We start from the raw sequence: 19,111 nt of genomic DNA, 5'->3' as shown, positions 1-19,111 counted from the left end.
GTCCTTACCATCTTTCTTAAACACGTTAGCCAACCTCCAGTCTTCCAGCACCTCACCTGTGACTATCAATAATCCAAATATCTCAGCAAGGTGACCAGCAATCACTTCCCTAGCTTCCCAGAGAGTTCTAGGATACATGTGATCAGTTCCTGGGGTTTTATCCACCTTCATGGCTTTCAAGGGATCCAGCACCACCACCTCTATAATATGGACATGTTTCAAGATGTCACCATCGATTCTGTATCTTTCTTATTCTTTTCCACAGTAAACACTGATGAAAAATACTCATTTAGTATTCCCTCCATCCCCTGCAGTTCCACACATTGTCTGCCTTGCTGATCTTTGAGGGGTCCTGTTCTCTCCCTAGTTACCCTTTTGTCCTTAATGTAATTATAAAATCCCTTTGTATTGTCCTTAACCTTATTTGCCAAACCTATCTCATGTGCCCTTTTTGCCCTCCTGATTTCGCTCTTAAGTATACTCTTACTGCCTTTATATTCTATTAAGGATTCACTAGATTCCTGCTATCTATACCTGACATGTGCTTCCATTTTCTTGACGAAAACCTCAATTTCTCTAGTCATCCAGCATTCCCTACATCTACTAGTTTTGCCTTTCACTGTAACAGGGACATATTGTCTCTGGACTCTTGTTAGCTCATTTTTGAAGGTTTCCCATTTTCCAGCTGTCCTTTTACCTGTGAACATCTGCACCCAATCAATTTTTGAAAGTTCTTGCCTACTACCGTCAAAATTGGCCTTCTTCCAATTTAGAACTTTAACTTTTAGATCCGGTCTATCCTTTTCCTTCACTATTTTCAAGCTAATTGAATTATGGTCACTGGCCCCAGAGTGCTCTCCCACTGACAGTCACTTGTCCTGCCCTATTTCCCAAAAGTAGGTCAAGTTTTGCACCTTCTCTAGTAGGTACATCCACTACTGAATCAGAAAATGTTCTTATACACATTTAACAAATTCTTCTCCATCTAAACCCTTAACACTGTGGCAGTACCAGTCCATGTTTGGAAAGTTAAAATCCCCTTCCACTATCACTCTATTACTCCTATAGACAACTGCGATCTCTTTATAAATTTGATTTTCAATTTCCCGCTGACTACTGGGGGCGTCTATAGTACAATCCCAATAAGGTAATCATCCCTTTCTTATTTCTCAGTTTCACCCAAATAACTTCCCAGAATGTATTCCCAGAAATATCCTCCCTAAGTACAGTCATAACGTTATCCCTTAGCAAAAACACCACTCCCCCTCCTCTCTTGCCCCCCTTTCTATCCTTCCTATAGCATTTGTATCCTGGAACATAAGGCTGTAAGTCCTGTTCATCCTTGACCCATGTCTCTGTAACTGCTTTGGATATCCCAGTCCCTTGATCCTATCATGCCCTGAGTTCATCTGCCTTCCCTGTTAGGCCTCTTGCATTGAAATAAATGCTGTTTGATTTTCCTTGTTCTCTGTTCCTGCCTGCCCTGACTGTTTGACTCGCTCCCTTTCTCACCCGTATCAGTCTCAGACTGATGTCTTTTCTCACTATCGCCCTGGGTCCTCCTTCCCCTAAGCCACCCTCCACCCCCACCACACACACATACACACACCTTACTAATTTAAATCCTCCCGAGCTCCAGCAAATCTTCGTGCCAGAATATTAGTCCCCTTCCAATTCAGGTGCAATCCGTTCTTCTTACACAGGTCACTTCTACTCCAGACGAGATTCCAGTGATCCAAAAATATGAACCCTTCTCCCCTGCACCAGTTCTTCATTCATCTGCTCTATCCTCCTAACCCTATCCTTATTAGCTCATAGCACTGTGAGTAATCCAGATATTACTACCCTCAGGGACTTCCTTAAATTCCTACCCAACTTCCTGTATTGTCCCTTCAGAATCTCATCCTTTTTCCTTTCAATATTGTAAGTTCCAAAGTGTGCAATGAACTCATGCTGGACCCACACCCCTTTGAGATTATTCTGCACTCTGTCCGAGGCATCCTTGATCCTGACACCAGGGAGGCAACACACCATTTTGATTTCATACTGTTGACCACAGAAACGTCTGTGCCTCTGACTCGAGAGTCCACTATCACAATCAACCGCTTGGAACCTGATGTACCCCTCATAACATTACGGCCATTCTCGATACCAGAAACTTGGCTATTCACGCTACATTCCCCTGAGAGTCCATCACCACCTATGTCATTAGGATGCTAGCCATCATTGGACAAAGTGATATAATTGCACACACAAACTATCAATATAAAATACAACAAAAATATTTCCACCATCAAAGCCATTACAGAAAATATGTTTTGTATGGTGCAAGGGTTACTAACAGATGTTCCCACTTGTATATTTGAGCAGACGAGTGGAAAAGTTCTCTCCAAAAAGGAGGGTGAGTTGTGCTGACAAGGAGTCACTAATCATTGACTTGAAAGGGAATTTAGGAATACTTTAATCCTTGACATTACACAAGAAAGCATTAAAAATCAAATTCTGGTAAAACGTCACCATTTTGTTTTCTGTTTTACCCTATTGTTTATTTCTGGTGTTCTCTACCTGACAATAGTATTTCATTAAACAACCATATTTGTCATATTTGTAACTATTCTCTTTTACTGTTATGTTTCAGTCTGGGATAAATATGGATTCAACCCAATTTTGAAATCAATACCTCTCCATATGTTATGAATACCCGCAGATTCCGACAGAATCCTGAGAAGTCTTGTTGCCATTCACAGGAGAGCAATATTCCTTATGTGATGTTCTTCATGTTTGTGTTATGATGGAACCTTACTCCTATTTGTACATAGGAATTTTTTTTATTCATTCATGGGATGAGGGCTTTGCTGGCCAAGCCAGCGTTTATTGCCCATCCTTAATTGCCCAGAGAGCAGTTAAGAGTCGACCACTCTGCTGTGTCTGGAGTCACATGTAGGCCAGACCAGCCAAGGATGGCAGATTCCTTCCCCAAAGGACATTAGTGAACCAGATAGATTTTTCCAGCAATTGACAACGAATTCATGGTCATCATTAGACTCTTACTTTCAGATTTTACTGAGCTCAAACAACTCACCAACTACGGTGGCAGGATTCGAACCAGGGTCCCCAAGATTACCTAGGTCTCTAGATTAACAGTCTAGCAAAAATACCACTAGGCCATTGACTCTCCAAATATATAAAATACTCCCATGGCACCTGTTTCCTTTGACGTGCAATTAAAAGAGTATGTGATGACCCTGAGTTCAAGTCTGGCCTTTTAAGCAAATGAACACTGCTCATGAAAATTCAAAATTTCAATGATTACTATCTTCTCTACTGAGGACAGGTGAATTCTCCCTTAAAATGTGGACATCAGTTTCAAAGTTTTATTTGGTACCTGTTTATTTGGTGCTTGCTCAATCCAACCCATTCTGGACAGAGAGGTAGATGACTCGTGTTTTGGCTTCCAGTGTCATGTTCATTGAATGAATTGGTGAAAGAAATTCTAACAGTGATTGTACTTAACAGGAGTTGACAGTACCATGCAGTGACATTTTCCAAATCATGTTAAAGTGAAAGCATAAGTCAAGTTAATAGTTTTGAAGATAGATGCAGTAATTATGCACAGATTGATTTCTAATTTGCACTTATGTTATACTAACTTGAGCTCCTGTCAGTTCACAGTTTTTCATTGTTAAGGCTGCTCCTGTGAGAACACAAATGCCAGTGCCTTCACATCTTAACAGACAATCTTCAAGAGTCATGTGTCCAGATTCTACTACCACAATGCCATCAGTAGTTCCACGCTGTACTAAAGTCAGGTGAACTAAGCTAATATTTTGGGATTTCGAAGCCACAAAATTGTCTTGTGTGGGATCTGAAAAGATTACGATTTCTTCACGACTTCCAGCCCCTGTTAATTCAGAAAACAAATCTTTATCATGAATTTATAAGTTTAATTATTGCAATTATTTACGTCAATTTTGACTAGAACAGCAATCACATTGTTTTTTATGAAGATCTCAATTTTGACATCACTATGAACACAGTTTTCCAACTAACAATTTTTCACAAGTTTAAGAAATTGTTTGAAATTCTCTAAATCACACAACTATACGCATTTTGGAGACAGGAAAATTAAATAATTAAAAATTAGGAACACTCAAGACATCCTATAACCTCCTGCCACTGACCTAATTACTTTGTTACATTTGGGATTTTAATATCATATTTATGTCTGCATGATTGCAATAGTAGTAAGAATGTATAACAGAAATATTTGACAGCAGCAACATTTGGTCTAGTTTCTGTCTTCTCAATCCACAGTGAATAGTGCAGAGGTCTCTGTGTGATCTGTTTTCTTTCTTTAATCACCATTTGACCTGCAACAGGGGCAGGATGGCTTCAGGATCTTCTAGCAATCACTGAAAACCTTTGTATTTTAGGCTGTGGGTAGGTGTACACTTATCTCTGAGATAGAATTGATGAGTTCAAATCCCACTTCAGGGAGTTAAGTGCAAAATCTCGGCTGGCACTCCAGTTCAGCTATGAAGCAGCGCTGAACTGTTGGAGGTGTTACCTTTCACATGAGACATTAAAACGATCTATATGCCCTTTTAAATGGACATTAAAAATGCTGAAGCACTATTTTACAGAAATGTATGTTCTAGCTAATATCTGTTCCCCAATAAACACTAATTAATTGCAATAACCATATTGCTGGTTTTGTACACAAATGGATGTCACATTTCTTGTATTATGTCAGTGTCTACAATTCACATGTTCTTTACTGATTGTGAAATATTTTGGGACAACCTGCGGTCATAAAATAAACATATGCTGGCAGTCCCTGGCTTGCAAACAGGTTCCATTCTGGAGTCTGTTGGCATGCCAAGTTGCAGTACAATGCAGGACAATGGAAAACAGCCAACTGTAATTAAAGGAACTTATATGTATGTCAGATCTTCAAAATTAAAACCAGGTATAGGACTGCATTTGTAAGCATTAGCATTTGTAAGTTGGATGTATATAAATCAGGAACCCTGTGTACATACAAGTCTTCCTGTCTTCAGAGTCTGGAGAGAAGTGTCATTATCTTTTACAGCTACCAGAGCTTTCTGCCTTCCCCTCTCAACAACTCTGATCAGAGAGTGATGGGGTTCTCTCATTATAAGATATAAAAAGTAGAATGCAGCATTTACAATCAGCCTGTAAATTATTACACAACTCTAGAGCAGTTGAGACTTGAATCTAAGCCTCTGGGATTAAAGGCTACCACTGTGTCACAAGAGCTCTGCATTCTGCTTTATAATGCTGTTCTCCAACAAATGCCCAATCAACCAATCACTGAGAGCAAGCTGGCCGTATTTGCATGATCTTTTGATTAGATTCCCCTAGTGTAGAAACAGGCCCTTTAGCCCAACAAGTCCACCCCAGCCCTCCGAAAAGTAACCCACCCAGACCCATTTCCCTGACTAATGCAACTAACACCATGGGCAATTCACCTGGCCTACACATCTTTGGACAGTGGGAGGAAAACTGAGCACCCAGAAGAAACCCATGCAGACATAGGGAGAACGTGCAAACTCCACAGAGACAGTCACACGAGGCTGGAATTGAACCTGGGTCCCTGCCACTGTGAGGCAGCAGTGCTAACCACTGAGCCACTATGCTTTTTGATGTTGACAACTTAGAGCATAAGCACATGGATTGCCTTTCAGGGAAAGCATGGAAATTCATGAATAATGTAAAAGTGAAGAATTTTACTGACCATAAGAAGGGACAAAAGAAGACAGCATCATGGTAAGAATGGCATGGGTTAAAAAGAATAATGTCATGTAGCTGCTTTAGATGGACTCCTTAACATCTGCCTGTCATCAAGTAATTTTATCAGATGGGCAGTGGGAAAGATTGACAGATTGGTGGTGGTCAGGTAATTACTGTCAACAAAGTGCCAATTTTCAGGTATTTTTCTACTCTTTGTCTGATTTTATTGAAGCCCCATAGATGCACAGAGGTTCAAACGCTCATCTACTCAAATGAGCAAGAATTTAGTAGCAATAGAGCTGTGGAGGGAAATAGTAGCTGTTTTGTGAAGTCATGCTTTCAAAAGTTGATGCTATCAAGTTTTAAGGTAATAAAAGGGGTGGGGCCAGGTATCTTTCAGTTCACTGCAGGCATAACAAGATTGATGAGAGACTCATCAGAGTGTAGGCTTCATCTGGCTATGGCAGCCAACGTTTTCAGACATTTGACTGAGGAGGATATTAGCTAGAAATTGGATTGCAGCTATAAGGAGGGTTGTGAAGCAGCCACAGGTGTTCCAGTGTCCTGAGGAAGCAATGGACATGAATGGGAGGGCACGTGGAAGTAAGAGAGCAGCCTGATGTTTCCAGAAGGTACTACCCAAGGACATCCAAGGGGTATCCTGTAAAAGGGTCATCTTCATCAAAGTACATGAACCCAATGTCTACATGACTTTGTCTTCTCAGTGAGGTGGTAGTGGAGCTGTGTAGTATGCTGGGGAAAGGGGTGATGCTAATGATCAGTGATCGGCACCAAATCACTGTAGCGTTTAAGGTAATGTGGCACTCAAGCTTTTTATCTGTGCATTATTCCAGAGATGATCTGGAAATATATATGCATATTTCAGTCAGCAACCTATTACTGCACAATAGAGGTCTCAGACACAAAGTACATTAGACTGGCCAGTCGATTAAAGTCACAGCCAAACAGCCAGTCAGGCACAGAGAGAAGTCCAAGGCAATGGCTGGATTTCCCAAAGAGCAAGTGAGTCATTAATACTACTCATGTGGCATCAAGTGTCCATCAGAGCAATCAGGTACTGTTGTTTACTGGACAATAGCTTAATAATCAAGTTATCTGTTGAGCTTAGTGTCCTGATGAATAACTAGATTTTATATGATTTTTATTGGGGAAGGCAGATTCAGGAGAGGGATCTATAGGCTTGCAAAGCAAAATGATACTGCAGCACTGCAGAATTACTTTAATTGTGACACCCAGAGTAGGAAAGAAAGGCATTCAATGGAAAAACATAAAACAGCAGCAAATAGGGTCAAAAATGGTGAAAAGAGTAAATATATGGCTCTTTATTTAAATGCACGTATGATGTAGAGGTGCCAATGTTGGACTGGGGTGGGCAAAGTTAAAAATCACACGACACCAGGTTACAGGCCAACAGATTTATTTGGAAGTACTAGCTTTCGGAACCCTGCTCCTTCTTCAGGTAGCTGTGGAGCAGGATCATAAGACACAGAATTTACTTGTGAGAGGGTGAGAGTGTCTGGGGTGTGTATATGTGTGTATGAGAGACAGCATGTCTATGAGCGCAGCAGGTACTCGTGACTCAATGTTGTATACCTCATATGTTGTAGGTAAGAATGCCCCGAGGCATGGTACATTGGTGAGACCAAGCAGATGCTACAAAGAATGAATGGACATCATGTAACAATTTCCAGCCAGGGATGTTCCCTTCTAGTCGGTGAACACATCAGCGGTCAGGGACATTCGTCCTCGGATCTTTGGGTGACCATCCTCCAAGGCGGACTTCGGGATATGCAATAATACAGAATAGCTGAGCAGAGGCTGATAGCCAAGTGCGGTACCCATGAGGATGGCCTCAACCAGGACCTTGGGTTCATGTCACACGACAGATGACCCTACACTCTCTCTCATACACACACACACACATAAACACATACTCTTACATAATCACACTCATAAAGACCTTCTTTCAGACACAAACTCTCTCTCGGACACACACATACAGCCCCCACATTCACACCCATGCACACAGCCTCCACAGGCTTATACTCCGTCACACTCTACCAAGCGTACACACACAAATAAGCACCGTGCCCCATCCCCGGCCTCTCTCTCACACACACACACCTATTTTGGTCAAAAAGCATGCAAACTCCAGGCAGTCGATCCACGTTACATTTTATAAATTCCTACTTTGGAAACAGATCAAGTGTGACTCAAGATTGGGAAACAGACAGACTCTAACCTCACACTTTTAATGCATTGTCTGAGCTGAGATGTCACCTTTTTTTATAAAACCTTAAGTTTTCTCAAGAATGTGACTTAAAAGGTCTAGGATTCATATATTAACGAACCAAAAACTGGAACCCATTCTAAAATATGAAGTACTTAAACAGCAATCTACATTTGTTCAATATATCGTTTCAGTTGCATGATGCTATCATCTTTTGCTATAAATTCTGTGTCTTTTGGTTCTGCACCATAGCTACCTGACGAAGGAGCAGGAGTCCAAAAGCTAGTACTTCGAAGTAAACCTGTTGGACTGTAGCCTGGTGTTGTGTGACTTTTGACTAAACGTATGTAGTCATTAGAACAAAATAAATGAATTAACAATCCAAATTCAACCATAAGGAGTGTAAGTTACTTTTTCTTCTGGGGCAGAATAAAAGTGTTTGCATTTGAGACCCCACTAGGGGCAATTTTATTATTAATACATACATTGATTCAGTAATGCCACACATGTGGGATTAAATTGCACTTCATTGCAAATCATTTCATTCAGATTCCAAGGATGGACATTGCAAATTATGGTCTTAAGTAATCTTAAGACGTTGGTTAGGCCACTTTTGGAATAATGTGTGCAATTCTGGTCTCCCTCCTATCGGAAGGATGTTGTGAAACTTAGAAGGGTTCAGAAAAGATTTATAAGCATGTTGCCAGGGTTGGAGGGTTTGAGCTATAGGGAGAGACTGAATACGCTGGGGCTGTTTTCCCTGCAGTGTTGGAGGCTGAGGGGTGACCTTGTAGAAGTTTATAAAATCATGAGGGGCATGGATAGAGCAAATAAACAAGGTCTTTTCCCAGGGGTGAGGGGAATCCAGAACTAGACGACATAGGTTTAGGGTGAGTGGGGAAAGATTTAAAAGGGCCCTAAGGGTCAAATTCTTCATATAGAGAGGGGGTGTGTGTATGGAATAAGCTGCCAGAGGAAGTGATGGAGGCTGGTACAATCACAATATTTAAAAGGCATCTGGCTGGGTATATGATTAGGAAGGGTTTAGAGGGATATGGGCTAAATGCTGCAAGTGGGGCTAAATTAGTTTAGGATATCTGGTCGGCATGAAAGAGTTGGACTGAAGGGTCTATTTCCATGCTGTACATCTCTGTGAGTGTGACTCTAAGCCTAACCGTTACATTTTTTGCACTAAATGCCTCCATTAAATTTAGCTAATTAAATTTTGACAGCTGCTAACATAAAAGTGTCAAAGATCTCTGCATTTCTGAATCGCAATTCAGAGCTAAAACTGGAAAACATCATTTTGGAGCTGCCATATTCACACATTTAACTAAGTATGCAAGATTAAGGTCTGAAATGCTCAAGTGTGGTTTTTTTGGAAGGGTTGGCTATCACAGCGGCTTACTGCTAGACTTCACCCCGTCAATGAAGCATGAGACTTTTGGGTCTGTAAAATACATCTGGATAAAGTTACATACCTCAGAGCACCTAATCAAGGCATGGTATTGACTTATATCCCTAGCATCTGTGGCACACTATGCATTCTCTCTGTGACATTTCCCACAGATCACTGGCTCATTTTGGCCTTAGTTTACAGGTGAATACACTAGAGCAAGTCAGCAATTACTACTTCTTTAGCAAGGCCAGTGAGAACAGCAACCTCCAACAGCTGCTGTATAGTCTCCAAAGAGAGAAGCAGCAGGTTAACATCTAATAAGGAAGCAGAGAAAAATGATCAGTCTCCACATCTACAGACCTTGCTGTCATTTTCTACCACTCTCACAAATACAGTGCAGACTAAAAGATATTCCAGACCATCCTCAATGAACTGTTAGCTGCTGGAACGGGACTTCGCTCAGAAGTACTAGGTAAGCATTCGATCTTGATACCCATCAAGGTTACAGCTGCCTTGAATTTTATGTCACCAGCATCTCCTAATCCTTAATTCAAAAATGAATTCTCAAGCCATTTTCTCTAGATCATACTTGTTCATATTCTTCCCTGGTGATAAGGAGAGGCAGGCATTCCAGACACATCCCATCCATCACTGCGGGCTTTTTCCAGGTGCAGGGCACTATTGACTGCACCATACTGCTTGCAAGTGCTTCGCTGACATGATACAGAGGGTAGGCTAGAGTGGTGCTGGAAAAGCACAGCAGGTCAGGCAGCATCTGAGGATCAGGAAAATTGAAGTTTCGGGCAAAAGCCCTTCATCAGGAAGTATAAACAATGCAATGGTCAAGATTACTTGTAAACATGATTTACAGTTTTTGTTCTTGGAAAATGTGTGGCTTGCCAATGAGGTGCAACTTGATTCCAGGTGTGTGGTATAACTGAATCAGTGGATCCAAGCTTAATTCACCAAGCTTCCCAATTTATCATCAGAAAAGACTTTCACTCTATTAATGTTCAACTTGTTTCTGACCACTGCTGCCAGTTATTGCTGCACGCAGACTGCAGACCTCTTTCCAAGGATGGCTGCAAAAAAGCAAGGACTAACTCTGCCAAACACGACTGATGGCATCTTTATGATACACTCAAAGTGATACAGAATAAAGATACATGATGCCAACATTTCCACAGGGCCATATTGGTTCAGACCATTGTATTCTGGAAGATGAGGTATTGCTGCTTGGACTGCTCCAGCAGAACATTGCTGTATAACCTAGAAAGAGTTGCTCCGTTGTAGTATGTTCTGCCCTACTCAACTGAAAATAATGATGGTGAGATTGTCACAGATGTAGTCGAAATGGGTGATCAACAGAAATCTTCTGAGGATGAGAATCTGCAGCAGATTGAGAGGAGTCCCAAAGCACCTCGTTTTGAGCCTTCCATCCAATGTTCCATCTAATTTTTATGCTGGTGTGTGGAATAGGTCTGAGTGATATATTTCATAAGGTAACTTTTTACACAATGTGATTGTTAACAATTAAAAGTGTATATTTGTATTATTTCACAGTTACATATATTCTACCTGCTAAAGTACACAAAATTGTTTGCTCAGCTCTGAAGTCCAGTGACCTGTTTAGCAGTGGTGCTACATACACTAAGCATAATACACTACCAAAAGGTGAATCTGATAATTTATTCACTCCTTCATGGCTAGTTTTCACACCTATTTTTATTTGGTGTCTTAACGATTTTATAAGGATCCAGATTGATATTTTGTTCAGATGAAATGTGCGACTTAAGTTGTCCATGTGATCTATTTCTAATGAATTTCTGAGTTTAGATTTAATTGAGTTAATTAGACTAAATCGACACTACCAGTCAGAACTTAATGTCTGAAATGTTGCACAGAAGTTAAGAAAAATGAATATTTCTCAAAACTGGTTAACTTTTACAGCACAGTTCACAAATTCACTGAACGTTTGAATAGAACCTGTCTTGACTTTTGCCTTGATTACTGCAGTCTCATCAATGGATGCCATTCTCTTGATTCCTCTTCTGGAAATCTGTTAGCTGGTCACACAGTAGGATTGCAGCAGTGTCAACATTACTGTCTAGAGTAACCAGAACCTTAACTTCATCACTCCAATCAAGATGTTCACCCAGATACAGAATTTCCAGTTTTTTTATCTTAGCCTTTGCAAATGGCATCGGTTCAATTGTTGCCAAACAGCTTCTCTGAAAGAATTAGTACAATGATGCTAGTTCAATTAGAACATAATTCAGAACGTTTAGTGCATCATGATATTGTAGCTTTGCGAGCATTGTCAGGCAATACTTATTTATTGGACTATTGTGCTTATTCACTTGTTCTGTGCTGTAGTCAATCAAGTCATTGTAATTTTGTATCTGTGCCTTAACACCTACCTCACTACATTCCAAGGTTGAAATACCACTGTATAACACACTGACTTTGGCAATGTCTTCAAATTGTCCTTTTGTCACAGATGACCTGCTGGACACTGTATACAGTTCTTTGAAGCATTCTACCATTTTGCATTATTGACACCTGCACATCTATTCCTAGATCTTTGCTGGACTAGCAATCCAGAGACCCAAGTAATGTTCTAAGGATCTGGGTTTGAATCCTACCATGGCAATTTAATTTGTTCAATTAGGAATAAAGTCCGATTGTCCTGTCTTCACATTCAGCATACCCTCCATTGTGTTGTATGGCACCATCACTGTGCTAAATGAGATAGACTTCAAATAGATTTCATGACTGGATACCTATGAAGCCCTGTGGGCCAACGGTGGCATCAGAGTTGTACTGCAACACAACCTGTAACCCGTAACCAGCAAAGTCCTCTACCACCACCACCATGCCAGGGGATCAACCTTGGTTTGATGAAGAGTGCAGAATAGCATGCCAGGAATAGCATCAGGGATACATGGTGAAGTTACAAAACAAGATTATTTGTCTGCCAATAAGCACATGCATCAAGTGACAGGATGAGGTGATTCTACAACAACAGGTCAGCTCTACACACCTGCCACATCCTGTTTTGAATGGTGCTGGACAATTAAACAATTCACTAGGACAGAAAGGTCCATAAACTTCTCCATCTTCAATTATTGAAGAATCCAGCATATTAGCACAAAAGAGAAGGCTGAAGCATTTGCAATACCCTTCAGCCAGAATTGCCGAGTTTATGATCCAGAATGGACTCCTCTAAAGATCCCCAGCTTTGCAGATGCCAGTCTTATACCAATTCAATCCATTCCATTTGATATCAAGAAAAGTCTTGAGGCACTGAATACTGACAACATTCTGGTAATAGTAGTGAAGACATCTTCTCCAAATGGATCCCAAGCCAAGTTGTTATAGTACAGCTCCAAAAATGTTATCTACTCCATAGTGCAGAAAATTGAGCAGGAATGTCCTTTACTGAAAAGGCAGGACAAATCCAACCCATCCAATTACTGCCAAGTTGGTCTGCCCTCATCTATCAATAGAATGATGGGTGATGGAAAGGGTCATGAATAGTTCCATCCAGCAGCACTTGCTCCACAATAACCAGAGTTTGGCTGATAAGTAGCAAGTAACATGTGCACTACTCAAGTGCCAGGCAAAGGCCATCTCTAATAAGAGAGAATCTAACCATTGCCTCTGGACATTCAATGGCACTACCATCAGTGCCCTACTATCAATGCTTTGGCAGTTACCATTGACCAGAAACTAAATTGGCTACAAAAGCTGGTCAGTGGCTAGGAATTCCTCACTTGCCTAGAATGCAGCTCCAACAATACTCAAGAAGTTTGACAACATTTAAGACAAAGCTGACCACTTGATTGGTACTATATCTATTAATATACACTCCCTCCACTATCAATGTTCAGGAGCAGCAACACTCATCATGTACAAGATGCACTGTGGAAATTCACCAAGACTTCTTAGACAGTACCTGCCAAATCCACAAATACCACCATCTAGAAGGAAAGGGGCGATAGATATATCCAGCAAGTTCCCTTCCAAGCCACTCATCTGACTTGCAAATATATTAGTAGAGATCAAAGTGGTGCTGGAAAAGCACAGCAGGTCAGGCAGCATCCGAGGAGCAGGAAAATCGATGTTTTGGGCAAAAGCCCTTCATCAGGAATGGAGGCAGGGAGCCTCCAGGGTGGAGAAATAAATGGGGTGGGGGGAGGTGTCACACTGACTCTCACAGCTACTTGGATTACACCTCTTCCCACCCTACCTCCTGCAAAAATGCCATCCCATATTCCTAATTCCTCTACCTCTGCCATATCTGCTCCCAGTAGGACCAGTTCCACCATAGAACACACCAGATGGCGTCCTTCTTTAGAGATCACAATTTCCCTTCCCACGTGGTTGAAGATGCCCTCCAACACATCTCATCCACATCCCGCACCTCAGCCCTCAAACCCCACCCCTCCAACCGTAACAAGGACAGAACTCCCCTGGTCCTCACTTTCCACCCTAGTAACCTTCACATTAACCGCATCATCTGCCGACATTTCTGCCACCTCCAAACGGACCCCACCACCAGAGATATATTTCCCTCCCCACTCCCTTCCGCTTTCCGCAAAGACCGTTCCCTCTGTGACTACCTGGTCAGGTCCATGTCCCCCAACAATCCACCCTCCCGTCCTGGCACCCTGCCCTGCCACTGCAGGAATTGCAAAATCTGCGCCCACACCTCCTCCCTCACCTCCATCCAAGGCCCCAATGGAAACTTCCACATCCATCAAAGTTTCACCTGCACATCCACCAATGTCATTTATTGTCTCCATTGCTCCCGATGCAGTCTCCTCTACATTGGGGAGACTGGATGCCTTCTCGCAGAGCGCTTCAGGGAACAACTCCGGGACACCCGCACCAATCAACCCCACCTCCCCGTGGCCCAACATTTCAACTCCCCCTCCCACTCTGCCGAGGACATGCAGGTCCTGGGCCTCCTCCACTGCCACTCTCTCACCACTCGACACCTGGAGGAATAGCGCCTAATCTTCCACCTCGGAACACTTCAACTCGAGGGCATCAATGTGGACTTCACCAGTTTCCTCATTTCCTCTCCCCCTACCTTACCCCAGTTCCAACCTTCCAGCTCAGCACCATCCTCATGACCTGTCCTACTTGCCAATTTCCCTTCCCACCTATCTGCTCCACCCTCCCCTCTGGCCGATCACCTCCATCCCGACTCCCATTCACCTATTGTACTCTTTGCTACATTCTCCCCAGCCCCACACCCTGCTCCATTTATCTCTCCAGCCTGGAGGCTCCCTGCCTACATTCCAGATGAAGATTTTTTGCCCGAAACATCGATTTTCCTGCTCCTCGGTTGCTGCCTGACCTGCTGTGCTTTTCCAGCACCACTCTGATCTCTACTCTGGTTTCCAGCATCTGTAGTCCTCACTTTTGCCTTGCAAATATATTGCCACTCCTTAATTATCACTGGATTAAAATCTTGGAACTCCCTCCCGAAAAGCATTGAGAGTCTATCTGCACCAAAAAACTGATGCGATTCAAGAAGGCAGATTTCCACCACCTTCCCAAGGGCAACTAGAAATGGGCAATAAACATTGATTTAGGCAGCCAAGTCCACACCCCAAAAATATAGAAGAAGAAATCCCTGCACATTGATTTTATTCACAGTTTTATCCACTTCAAAGTGAAACACTTTGGCTGCAATCATTGCCACCATGGTTCAAAGATCTTTGACATCTGCAGTCAAAGGAGTTAGTTGCTTGTCAAGAGATGAGCTTGGACATCACAATTTCTTTCCTCTTTGAAAGGTCAAAAGAGGATACTCATTTCTCAAACAGGTGCAATTTCACCAGATTCAATAGTGAAAAAATAATTGAGAACAGACACTTCGAGAGTGTAAGTGCATATACAAGTATAAAGTGCAAGAAACTTTACAATGTGGTGTCACCTTTGCTACCTATGTACTCTCAGTAAGTTATTTTCTTCCCATCACTCCAATATATCAAAGAGCAATACCAATATTCACAGCTGAGGTGTACGGACCTTTCTCTGTACCTGTCGGTATAGAAGATTTGGGCAGTTGTCTCTGGAGTTGTTTGGGCCTCGAGGGCCCAGACCTGCTGTGAATGTTTTAGAATTGATAGGGGAGTTGCAGGTGAAAGGCTTACTGGTACATCCTATGAATTGGAGATGCCGGTGTTGGATTGGGGTGTACAAAGTTAAAAATCACACAACACCAGGTTATGGTCCAACAGGTTTAATTGGAAGCACATTAGCTTTCGGAGCGACGCTCCGTCATCAGGTGACAATCTCCTGATGAAGGAGCGTCGCTCCGAAAGCTAGTGTGCTTCCAATTAAACCTGTTGGACTATAACCTGGTGTTTTGTGATTTTTAACTTTGTACATCCTATGAAGGTTGAGTGACTTCATCTTCAGATCTCTGGCAATGACCTTTTGTGAACAGAGATTCACGGGGTGCTGTTAGTGCTTGCATAGAGTGAAATTAGTTAGTTGGGAAAGAGGGATTGCAATTTGTGCAAGTTAAGAATAGTTTAGTGGTAATAGTAGTCAGAGGCTGACACAGCACAGCACATCTGAACTTATTTGGTTGTTGTCAATGGAGGTGTTTGTGTCTTCACAAGCTGTTGCATTTTTCCCTGGTGAAATCCAACATCTTTTGGACTGAGGATTCGTATGGGCTGAGTCATTGTACCTGCTGGTCTTCATGGTCTCCACTCCATTGTGAGACATTTCTTTTTGCATTGATACAAAAGGAGGGACTGAGTGTGATGAAAGTAGATAGGAAAGCTCTTAGTGGTAATGCAGGGACAGAATAAGTACAGAGTTAACTCCAGTGAATTAGCAGCAAGTGCTGAGGATAATAAAAGAGTAGTTAGTTTGCAAGAATGATGTGTGTGAAGAGCTGTTGAGGTTTATGGAATGCATTATGCCCACTCAACAAGAAGTGCATACAGTGATAGCTTTAGAGTGTGTGGTGGCCTTGCAATTGTGAGGTAGCAGCGAAAAAGTGGTGGCACTTACCCTTGTGGAACACAGAGATCATTATCCTTCCTGGACTGTTTCACTGAGGACACTGCACTCAGCCGCTATTTTTGTACAGGCTTACAGGCTGTTTGAGTCTAGTGATGTGGCCATCTTTGCCAATCAGCGTGAAAATGTATTGCCTTTTCCCACTCTCCACAAGCACCTCCATGTTACCTGTTGGCAAAGTGAGGAGCCAATTTGCCTTTCTGGATCACTTCCTCAGAATAACAGTCCAGGATCACAGTGAAAAAATGAATTCCTAGATTACATATTTAATGAGATGAAGAGCAGAACAAAGCACAAGAGTCACCAATAGCCATGGCAAAGCAAACCCATGAACCTCGGATAAGAAAACTTTGTTGAAGAATGGGAAAATTCACCCCCATTTTGTTCAAAGGATTAATTTGAGTGTAGAATTATCATTCTCAGAAACTCACTGGTATAATGACAATGAAAGATAAAGGTCTTTTATTGCATTCAAGTTTGAGCTAGATAAATTTTTGACAGATCTGTCAAGGGTTGTGGGATTCAGACAGGAAATAGAGTCGAGTGTACAGCCAGTTCAACCGCCACCTTACTGAATGACTTAAACAGCCAAAGGGCCTAAACATGCTCCTAAGTCCTATGTATTGCTATTGTAATGTTAATGCTGTTGCTTTTTAAAGAAAGAATTGGAATATCTTTGTGGTGTTTGCTTTGTTCTCCCTGGAATATGAGGCACTTAAGAGTTGAAAAAGCAGTCACTGGCCGGGGAGAGGCTTTTTAGCCACTCAGACACAATTCCAATCCAGCATAGTTGACTTTTCAGGAATTTTGCCTGAATGATTATACAGCTGGCTTCAAGAAGGAGACTAATGTTAGTTGCACAGTCTCCCACTGAACATGGAGAATACAGTGGAGGCACTGCTGGTAATATTTTTCTCGCAATGCTATGTGTTGCTAATACACTGTCCAGGGCTCACTGCAGTGCAGGAGTCTGGCGACAATTTCTCTACACAAGTTTTTGTTGAGATGTGGACATCTGTTGTCAAACACTTGGAGCATAGTTTGTAGAAGTCTGAAGTGACACTGTCAATAGTGATCTTTTCAGAGAGGCGGCAACCAAGGCATCGGTAGTGCTCACATACTCAAGTCTATCATTAAACATTTATGAGAGATTGAAAATGTTACTGACCAGTTCTGAGATTTTGGTTTGGGAATTTTCGAGAACAGGACAATCCTTAGCTTGAAAATTAAATGCATTTCTCTCTTCATTGCTGCTGCCAGTCTGATGTATGTTTCTAGGGTTCTGTATTTAAGTTTCCAGCATATGTAGTATTTTGCTATCATCTTGGGAATGTTGGACACAACCAAAAGTTTTACTCACTCTCTCCAGCGTTTACACCTATCTTGCCTTCAGCGACAGGTTGCTCTGTTTGACCCACCCAATCTTTATGGCCTCCAGTTCCACTGGTGTAATGACAATGAAAGGCATTCCACCTCTGGTGTACTGGCATTCCCTGACATTCTGAGCACATTTGTTTTTAAGTATAGACATGGGCAACGTCACTTCATGGTGCAACTATGTTGCTTAGATAATTTAAATGCGCAATACTGTACTGCCACATGATAAGGTGAATTGACATTCATCATTAGCGAGTTTTGTGAAGTTGCATCATGTCAATACAACATTCACTCAGAGCTAAGCATGGGGATTGGGTGCATGAGAAGTGGAAGCCTGAATGTGGACACTGGTATCTGATGTTGTATCATATGTGGATTTACCACCTGACCTCACAACTGATGGATGCCTTTTAATTCAAGGTTTTCAGAGTTTTCAACTCTAAAAAATCACTCATTTTTCCTGACCATAATTAAATTTCTTCCTGCGCTAGATCCATTTTCCTGCAATGATCCCTTGACTGCTTGTGACATCTGCCACTGCCAGCCATGCTTGCCTGTTGAGACATGTTGACCTGTTGCCAATCTGTCAACACAACTGAATTGGTAACATTCAAGTCCTAGTGTAACAGCGCTTTGCCCTTTTAGTCATCCCTATAACTCACAGAGTATATTTTATTTAAATTGAACGTCTGAAATTTAGAAAAATAGGAATCATAACAAAATAATGTCAAGAATAAGTTCTTCCTATTGTGTCTAAGTGGTTTGTTTTATTTTGTAAGATCAATTGGAACAAACAGATTCACGTCTAAGAACAAGATGAATAGAATTCAGTAATCAAGTGGTTGGGAAATAATTTAGTGCAATAAATGTAGGGCAATGAAGTAAGAAAGTGCAGTTTTCATTCCTCCGTTTTTAAAATGGCCTGACAATCCTTCATTATTTCAGCAAATATGTCAGCATATTTAATTTAAATGAGTTAATGTTTGTGTTAAAATAAAACTTATTAAAATACGAACACATATGAACACAAGAGTACTTATCTGATAACAGTGCGTAATTATTTAAGCATCCAAGATCTATCGTTAACAGTGGTTGCCATCTCAGTGACAAAATTATCTGGATTATGGTAGCAATTAAGAACTTTCCACAACTGAACTGGCAATCTCACTATTGTTTGTTTTTACTTAACTGAGGTTTTGCATTGGCTGAAGGGGAAGCATTGACTGAAGGGGATTATTGTCCAAAAATTCAAATGAACCAACATTAGAGCGGGAATA

General features: G+C 41.6%; 1 protein-coding gene across 1 annotated transcript in view; it reads right to left on the bottom strand.

Annotated features, from left to right (window-relative positions):
• LOC140479348 (testicular spindle-associated protein SHCBP1L-like) overlaps positions 1–19,111 on the bottom strand; it is a 68,272-nt gene that overhangs the window by 10,459 nt on the left and 38,702 nt on the right. Inside the window, exon 9 of the mRNA XM_072573257.1 lies at positions 3,651–3,901. Coding sequence (XP_072429358.1) covers positions 3,651–3,901 — 251 coding nt within the window. The remainder of the gene's footprint in view (positions 1–3,650; positions 3,902–19,111) is intronic.

The sequence above is a fragment of the Chiloscyllium punctatum genome, chromosome 7 (assembly GCF_047496795.1).
Source record: "Chiloscyllium punctatum isolate Juve2018m chromosome 7, sChiPun1.3, whole genome shotgun sequence".
Lineage (NCBI taxonomy): Eukaryota > Metazoa > Chordata > Chondrichthyes > Orectolobiformes > Hemiscylliidae > Chiloscyllium > Chiloscyllium punctatum.
The sequence above is the reverse complement of the archived record's forward strand: the minus strand, read 5'-3'. Positions and strand labels throughout refer to the sequence as shown.